At 52.8% G+C, this 8,741-nt stretch overlaps 2 protein-coding genes across 2 annotated transcripts; both read left to right on the top strand.

Moving 5' to 3' along the window:
* Positions 1-497: 497 nt before the first annotated feature.
* Positions 498-4,125, top strand: ENH_00078710 (hypothetical protein, conserved; the record flags this gene model as incomplete). The annotated part of the gene is made up of 5 exons (XM_013583142.1): positions 498-756; positions 1,057-1,137; positions 1,309-1,394; positions 2,604-3,699; positions 3,929-4,125. 5 exons carry the CDS (start codon positions 498-500, stop codon positions 4,123-4,125), a joined length of 1,719 nt encoding a protein of 572 aa, XP_013438596.1.
* A 252-nt stretch (positions 4,126-4,377) lies between these two features.
* ENH_00078700 (hypothetical protein, conserved) lies at positions 4,378-8,553 on the top strand (the record flags this gene model as incomplete). The annotated part of the gene is made up of 5 exons (XM_013583141.1): positions 4,378-4,635; positions 4,709-4,795; positions 5,008-6,476; positions 6,714-6,771; positions 7,672-8,553. The coding sequence occupies 5 exons, from the start codon at positions 4,378-4,380 to the stop codon at positions 8,551-8,553; spliced, it is 2,754 nt and encodes a 917-aa protein (XP_013438595.1).
* Between the last annotated feature and the right edge of the window lie 188 nt (positions 8,554-8,741).

Here is an 8,741-nt window from a genome sequence, read left to right as displayed (position 1 = left end):
TTGCTGCGCTGCAGTTGCTGCGCTGCAGTTGCTGCGCTGCAGTTGCTGCGCTGCAGTTGCTGCGCTGCAGTTGCTGCGCTGCAGTTTGCTGCGCTGCAGTTACTGCGCTGCAGTTGCTGCGCTGCAGTTTGCTGCGCTGCAGTTGCTGCGCTGCAGTTTGCTGCGCGCTGCAGCAGCGGCCCCGCACAGCAGCCTCGCTGCTATAAGCCAAACGGGCTGCAGCATTTAGCAGCTGCGCGCAGCAGCAGCAGCAGCAGCAGGCGCTCTGAGCGCAGCAGCGGCAGCTCCAGCAGAGCTGCTGCTGCTGCTGGAGCTGCTGCTTCCCAGCAGCAGCTGGGGCCTGTAAAGCCGCGTTTAAATGCCTTGTTTGGCCATTTGGAGAGCATTTAGCTGCAGCTTTCGCAGCATTCCGCAGCTTCCGACAGCTGCCTGCTGCTGCAGCAAGCGCTGCGGGGCGCTGCGGTGCGGTGCGGCCGCAGGCCGCGACTTCGCGGGAAATGTGGGCCGAAGAAAGCTGCGTGGACTACGAGAGAGACAGCGACGACGAGTGGTTTGAGTGTTTCGACGCGGACGACTTGGAAGACGCGCGGGAGGAGGAGGAGGAGGAGGAAGTGCGAGGCGAAGACGACCGCGACTGGCTCGAAGACGACGAAGACCCCAAAGACAGAATCATTTCAGCTCCCGCCATGAAGTTCGAGTCTTTTCTCCGCTGGAACTTCACTTTCGACGGAGAACACAAGCCCAACGAGGCGGACTGTGAGACCCCTCCACGCACTCGCCAGTTGCCTGGGCTGCGGAGTTGTTTGCTTCCAATTTGCAGATTGCTTGTTGTTGCAATGTTCATTCTTTTTCGCGGATTTGCTTATTTTTGCAATGTTAATTCTTTTTCGCGGGTTTGCTTTTGTTGCAATGTTGATTCTGTTTCGCGGGTCTGCGTTCGAGCAAAGAAAGCCGGAAGTCTCGCTGGTTTGGTGGCGCGCGCCTCGCTGTTCATGTTTTGGGTCGAAAGATTTATCTTTCGAAATAAATAATGTTTTTCTGAATTTGAATTTGCAGTTGCGTCTCCACTTGTGGCTTTTCCGACTTTAAGGGACCGCAATTGGTGTTCTGCATACGGCTGCATTGGCGACGACTGGGGTGAGGACTTGGTGTGAATCAGCAGTAAACTTGCACGAAAAGTAGAACTTGTTTCGCATTTGTGAATATTTCTTCACTTTTTAATTATATATATTATATTAATTCAGCAATTCTGCTTTCTAATGCTTCTTTTCATGCAAATGAAACGACTTTGTTTGTTGTTTGCCGAAGGCAGAAACCCTTTCTGCCGGCTCGATGCTTTGCCCACTCATTCGCGCCGCCGATGGTCTGACGAAGACAGCATCAATCTGCTGAAAGTGAGAAGAAAAGAAGTGGCAGAAGCATAATTCGTGAATTTAAATTGAAAAATAAATGCAATATTCATAAATATAAATATAATATTAAAAAATATAAATCTAATATTCATAAATGCGAAGTGATTTCCACTTTTCGTGCAAGTTTGCTGTTGTTTCACAAAGTATCCCCTCGAAGTTCTTCAGAGTGTCGCCTAGTGCTGACAAAAGAATGCAGGAATTCCCTTTCTAAAAGATAAATAGCATCGAATTTGCATTTTTGAAAATCCAGCGCATGCATTTGAAAGAAATGGCATTTGAAAGAAGTGGCATTTGAAAAGAATACCTAAATGTGCAAAGAGTTGCCACTGCAACACTCGCCTGCATTCCTGTGCGCCTCTTTCCAGTTTTTCCACGGGAAGACTGTCGGAAAGCTGAGGAATATCTCGGAGTTTCAAAAAGCGTAGGTTTTCCTCGCTTTTAAATATATCTAAATCAAATAATTCAGCAATTTGAGCTGCAAAATAAGGCAAAAGATGAAGAGTTCAGAGCCAGATGGGTTGCCCGGTGCCCCTTCTTCTGCTGCTTCCCAGCGGCCAAGTTGAAATAAATGTTGTTCATTGAAGACTTATAACTGATAAAGTTTCTTTAAGACATATAAGTGATAACATTGCTTTAAGATAAATGTTCCTCTGTTTAGAATCTGAACAGTGAGAAACAAAAGACCCCGCTTTCCCGTTCATTTTTGCTGCTGCAGTTCCTCTCAGTCGCAAATTTGCTTTTTTTGTTTTTTATTTCTTTCAGAAACCGCCACGTGACGAAGGCCGAAGTTGAGAGGCAGCTGAAACACTGCATGGTTTATGAGCGGCGAGCGGAAGACAGGCAGCGGGTGAAGGCAGCCTCGCGTGTTTGCGCCTTTGAAGCAGAATTAAATCAAATTTTAAAATTAAATCAAATACTTGAACTAATGTAATATATTTTATATTTCAGAATGAGAAATGAGGCATTCCAGTTCGAGTTTCAGGCATGTTTCCGGTGCACCCCAAGGAGCGCTCGCAGAGCGATCGTGCAAACGTGCAAGATCTGCGACTTAGCGAGATAAATGCCAATCAGCAAAGAAATAATAAACTAGATTAATAATTAATTAATTAATTGATTAATTAATTAAATAATAGGGGAAAACAAATCCGAAATTGGAGTTCATTTCGCGTTTTTGTGCAACTTTTTCTTCAGCGCTGGTACGCAACGGAGGAAGTGGCGCAAGCCTTCAACCTCACGGAAGAACTCGAAGAAATATTTCAAAATATTCGAAATGAAGAAAAAGTGGTGGAGGCGAAGCAGCAGGAGCTCGCGGAGCAGCTGAAGGCGCAGTTGGAGGCCAACAACTCGCTGCTGGACACTGAGGAAAAGGAGAAAAAGGAACAGAGTCCACCGCCAGCCAGGACTCCACCGCCCGAAGCAGCAGCAGCAGCAGCAGCTGCTGCTGCTGCAGCAGCAGCAGCAGCAGCTGCAGCAGCACAGCCCACAGACAAGGCCGAAGCAGCAGCGACGCCGGCGGTGCCCGCTGCCTCCTCGCCTAGCAGCAGCAGCAGCAGCAGCAGCAAGTTGCATGCGTTTTTTGCGAAGAGGGGCGAAGCTTCAGAGGAGCAGCAGCAAACAGCAGCAGCAGCACGAGCAGCAGGGGCGAGTGCAAGCGGCACTGAAGCTGCTGCAGCTGCTGCAGCTGCTGCAGCTGCTGCTGCGGAGCCGCGGGCTCACTGCGACGTGCAGCAGCTGCTGCAGCAGCAAAAGAAGCGTTTGTGCGCATGCGCCGACTCCATGTCTTGGGCGTTGAAGGAAGAGACAACTTCTGTTGCTGCTGCAGCTGCTGGCATTGCTGCGAAGTCTGCAGCAGCAGCAGCAGCTGCTGCTGCTTCGAGCGAGGCCAGCCACAAAAGCGCTGCACTTGCTGCTCACGTTGCTGCTGCTGCTCTTTTGGCAGCAAAGCTGGCGCGAAATGCTGCAGAGCTGGAGGAGGAGGCCCCCCTTGAGGTGTCTGTACACCCCGCAGCACTGGCCGGGGGCCCCACACTGCATGCGCCTTTCGCAGCAGCTGCAGCAAATAAAAGTGAGTTTGCTGCAGAGGGGGCCCTGAGGACTGCAGCAGCTGGAGCCTTAGGGGGTGCACTGACACCTGAGGAGGCCCCGGAGCGGCCGCGGACTCCAGCAGCAGCAGCAGCAGCAGCAGCAGCAGCAGCAGCAGCAGCGGGGGACCTGGACAAGGTCTCCGCAGGCAAACGCATGCGAAAGAGCGCAGCAGTGCTGCAGGAGACTCCAGCAGACGCAGCCCGTAAGCGCGTGAAGAGGCGGCAGTCTGCGGTGGCCCCTGCGAGCTCTTAAGAGCTGCAGCAAACTGCAGCTTAAGAGCTGCAGCAAACTGCAGCCTGTGGGGCCTTTTGCTGCTGCTGGCAGCAGCAGTTGAAGTGGCTGCTGCTGCTGCGGCGCTGCTGCTGCCCTCCCGCAGCAGAGCTGCAGCAGCCGCCGCCGAGACTGAACTGTTTGTTGTGTGGCAGCTGCAGATCAGCTTGAGCTGCCTACACTTCGACTCTCTCTGTCAGAGTTTGCGTCGAAGTTGCATTTCGAAGAAAACATTTCAATTAACGAAGCACGGAACGCAGTTTCCGCCGCGCGCTTCCGCGCAACGCAATTCAAGTTGCAAGTTTTCCAGACAGAACTCAACTTCCCGCGGTTCCCGCAGCTCCCCTTCACGAAATAGTCTTTTAAAACTGCAAATAAGCAGTTTTTGAAAGTCTAAACACAAGTATTCCCGCAAAGGAAATTCGAAACTCGAGTTTCCCGCCAAGTCCAGCGCAGGCGTAGCTGCGGATACACCTGAAGCCGCGCAGCCGCGAGCAGCACTCCCGAAAGCGGCTCGCCTTGCGGGCTGTCACTTGTGTTTGAGTTTGCATTTGCGCGGAATTAAAAGGCCTTTGCGAGGCCAACATGCCTGGAAAAAAGAAAAGCGGCGATGGCGGCCGAAGTGAGCATCGCCTTCATGTTTCTGCTGCAGACTGGGCTGGCGCTGCTCACCCTTCTCGCCGCCTCTTTCTGCGCTGCCTACCACTTCTTTTCCCAACCCGCGCCGCAGCTTTCGCGGGATTACTGCAGCAAAGAGTGGGGCCAGCGCTTTGCTGCGGCGGCTCTTCACGGAAAAAGCCGCAAGTTGAATTCGGCGCCGGCGGAGCCGCCGCGCGGCCGCCACGGCGGCAAACCCGGGCCCCAGGCGGTCCGTTTTCTCCTCTTTGTTTATTTTCGCATTTATTTTCCAAAGTCTTCTTCAAATTTTCCTTTTTTTGCAGAAAGCGGCGAACAGCCCGCAGGGAGGCGGAGCTCGCGGCGAGGCCGCTGCGCTGCACTGCAGCCAGAAAGCAGCAAGGCGCTTCGCGGTAAGCTGCTGCAGACTGCTGTTTGCTGCAGCCTGCAGCAGCAAAAGTCCATTTGCTGCAGACCAGAACCAGTTCGGAATCTGGAGAAGACCCAAGAAGCTCTTTGGAGTCTTCTTGCTGCTCCAGGAACTCTTTGCCCCGGCCTGCAGCCAACGCGGTACTGCCTTTGCTGTCCACAATCCCTACACACTCCCCAACTACTTCCTTAGCAGCAGCAGCAGCAGCAGCAGCAGCAGCAGCAGCAGCAGGGGTTGTGGGGCCCCCAAGGGACATTTGAACAGGCAGAAGCAGCTGCAGGAATTGGCGACTGGCCCACAGCAGCAGTCCGCCCCAGCCAGCACCCCCAAGCCAACGCATACGGCGCAGCAGCAGCAGCAGCAGCAGCAGCAGCAGCAGCAGCATATGGTTCTGCAGCACCCCACAAAAGGAGCTTCCACGAAGGCCGAAGCCTCGAGCTGCAGCCGCCGCCAGAGACAGCGCTGCTGCCCTCTTCTTGGCAGCAGCAGCAGCAGCAGCAGCAGCTAACAGATCCAGCAGCAAAATTCCCTACCCCCAGCTATACCCACTTCTCGGGGCCCCCGGGGCCCCCGGGGGCCCCGGGGGCCCCTGCGAGCTGCCAGCCGGGGCAGTACCCTCTCGAGGCTTTTGCTGCAGCAGCAACGCAGTACAGCAGCAGCTACAGTGCTGCTGCTCGTGCTGCAGCGTGGCAGGTGCAGCAGGCGGGGGGCCCCGAGTTGCCTGCTGCAGCAGCTTTCGGGGGGGGCCCCTGGTGGCCCTTGGCCGACGGGCAGCAGCAGCAGCAGCAGCAGCAGCAGCAGCAGCAGCAGCAGCACAGCAGCACTGCTGCTGCAGGCCTCTGCAGCATGCAGCACCCCGCAGCTTCCCGCTGCTCCGACCCCACACAGCCCCACAGCTTTCTTGCTGCTGCTGACTTCTGCGCTTCGGAAAGGCGGGCCCCTCTGGACTTGCAGCAGCCGGGGCCCCCAGCAGCAGCAGCAGCAGCAGCAGCAGCAGCAGCAGCAAGGGGCTGCGAGTTCCAAGTCCAAGACATTTCGGAGCTTTCGCGTGTTGCAGATGCAATTGAATCTCTTTTGAACAATTCTGCAAAACGGGGAAGACCCGCGGGCCTCGAGGGAGAAGCTAGCAGCGCTGCTGCTGCTGCTGCTGCTGCTGCTGCTGCTGCTGCACAAGAAGCATATGCTGCTGCTGCAGCCAAACAGCGTAAGAGCGCCACTGCAGGGCATCAGGAGTCTTTGCTTTCACCTCCGCCTACAGAGCTGCTGCCAGCAGCAGCAGCCGCTGCTGCCTGCAGCGCAGCAGCAGGGGGCCCGCTGGAGCCGCTGACTTCAAAAACAGAAAACAAAGAAATAAAAGAAATAAAAAATGATTTAATTCCGCCAACAAAAAGAAGCCTCAGCGCTGCTGCTGGCTCCTCGCTCGCGGCGAGGAGCGGCGCGGAGCGGGCGATCGGAAACGCATTTCAACTTGAAACTTCGAAGAAACCTCGGGCAAATGTGATGACGAACATTTTGCTGCTGGTTTGCAGGTATGATTTTTCGTTTTTAAATTCAAAAACGGAAATTAAAAGCCAAATTAGCCACCAGAACAAGAACTACAAGGCCGGCAGGCTGCGCCTGAAGGACTGGTGCAGGCGACACGCGGGGAGTCTGTCGCCGGACCAGTGCGCGTCCGCAACTGCAAATTATATTTGTAAAATAATTATTAAATCACTTTTATTTATTTTAATCAAAAAGTATTTAAACGCGCAGCCGCGAGGAAAGAAGGCTCGCGAACGGAATTCGAAGCAGCCTTCGACGCAACCACGCAGATCCGATCGGTCTTCTGTCCAAAGTGGGGAGAAAGCAGCCAGTTTCTCGAAACTTGCGGATTTATTTTAATTGTTTTATTTCACTTTTAGAGTTTCAAACTTTTTCGAAGTGAATCTCCTGAGCGATCTCGTGAGCGAGTCGGATCTGGTGAGCACACATTCCAGATTTTGCAAATTGCAAGATCCACTTGCGGACTCAGGCGCTGTTTCCCACTCCTGCGTGGCTCTCGATCTTTTTTGCTGCGGGTGAGAACACTTTTATTCTTTTTAATTCTTCAAATCCAACAATTCTGCTTTTTGAAATGTTTAAATGCGAAAAAAAATGTTTCGAAGTCGACGAAGAGCCCAGCGAGGCGCGGCTGACGAAAGTTGCAACGGTGACCCTGCTGTCGTTGGGGTCTTGTTTGAAAGTTCAGTTCAATTTAAAACTTCAAATTAAACTCCGCTGCGCACTTTTAATATTTTGATGTTTTATTTTCAGAATTTGAAAATAGAAGTCCAGCTGCTTCTGAAAGCTGCCGTTTGTGGGTTCGATTTCTTCTCGCTGCTTTGAGCCGGGGGAAAGCGAGGGCTGCAGGTTTTTCTTCGAAGAAATCTGTTCCGGAGTTCACTGAATTGGTGAATAAAACATTATTTATTCAAATTTGTTTTATTAATTCAAATTTGGAGAAATAAAATACCATTTGAACAAACTTTTTCCAAAAATTCAAATTCGGCTTCAGGAATTCAGCCGCGTCCTCGCGCAGCTGTCCAACGCAGTGCTGCGGCGGTTCGTAAATTCAGATTTTTCAAAATTCAAATTCAAATTTTATTTCATTTTTATTTCTTTTATTTCATTTTTTATTTCTTTAAAAACAGATCAAGTCGGATAAGACTGACGAAGTCCGAGAGCGAAGCCACGAGGGAGCAGCGCAGAGAACCTGCTGCTGCTGCTGCTGCTGCTGCTGCTGCTGCGGGAGTCGAGCTGGGGTCTTCGTGGCAGCCCCTCTTGGTAAGCAGCCACTGCATGCAAAACTTTTAAATGTTTTGCAAATTAATTTCCTTTTAGAATGAATTGCGGGAGAACTGCGAGCAGAAGAAGAGTCAAGTTGAACACAGGCCTCCGCAGAAGTGCAGGAGCTCCAGCAGCAGCTTCGAAGCAGCAGACGCTGCTGCTGCTGCTGCTGCTGCTGCTGCTGCTGCTTCCTGCAGCGCCGCGGGAAAGCCTGAGCCTTCGCTGCTTCTCAAAAACAAAACAAATGAAAAAAATGGATTTATCTCTTCTCGAAAATCTGCAAATGATCCTCAAGTTGCATGCATTCAAGAAGAAGGCCCCCCCCTCTCAGCTTCCGTGTCCACTGCAGCAAGTGCTGAGCAGCAGCCGCACGCAGGCGCGGCGGAAGGCTGGCAGCAGCAGCAGCTGCTGCTGCAGGTGCAGCAGCAGCAGCTGCTGCTGCAGGTGAAGCCCGAAGCAGCAGCACGGGCGCCTGCAGCAGAGCAGCAGCGGGGACTTGAGGAGCTGCAGAAGAAGAAAAGGAAAGTCAGCGACACGCCAGCAGCAAAAGCGCCCCCCCGTGCTGCGCTGCAGACAGCTGCAGCAGCAAATCAAACTGCCGCGTCTGGGAGTGCTGCCAGCAGCAGCAGGGACCCGCAGCAGCAGCAGCAGCAGCAGCAGCAGCAGCAGCTGCAGCAGCACGCAAACAAAGCACCCCAGAAGGGCCCCCAAGATGCTGCCAATGGCGGTGAAATAAAGCGAACTTTGCAAATGCCTGAAGCGCCGCCTTCTTTGCTGCCAGGCGCTGCAGCAGCAGCAGCAGCAGCAGCAGCAAGTGCTGCGGGGCAGCAGCGCAGCAAAAGGAAAGCTGCTGCAGCGGAAGCTGCTGCAGCTCCTCAGGGGGACACCCGGAGGTACAACACGAGAAACAAAGGAGTAATTAAAAAAGAGAAATAAATAAAAGTGAAATAAAATAAAACAAAAGTGCAGCGGGAGATGGCGCAGCAGCAGCAGAGGCGGAAAGCGGAAAAGATTTAAATGAAAAGAAATGGCGGATTTAAATCTGCATTTATGTGTTCGTATTTTGAGGTGTACGTACACTCCAAAACTCGCAAAAGAGCCGCGAGATGTGCAGCTCCAGTGGT

The sequence above is a fragment of the Eimeria necatrix genome, genomic scaffold (genome assembly GCF_000499385.1).
Source record: "Eimeria necatrix Houghton genomic scaffold, Enh_scaff834, whole genome shotgun sequence".
Classification (NCBI taxonomy): Eukaryota; Apicomplexa; class Conoidasida; order Eucoccidiorida; family Eimeriidae; genus Eimeria; species Eimeria necatrix.
The sequence above is the reverse complement of the archived record's forward strand: the minus strand, read 5'-3'. Positions and strand labels throughout refer to the sequence as shown.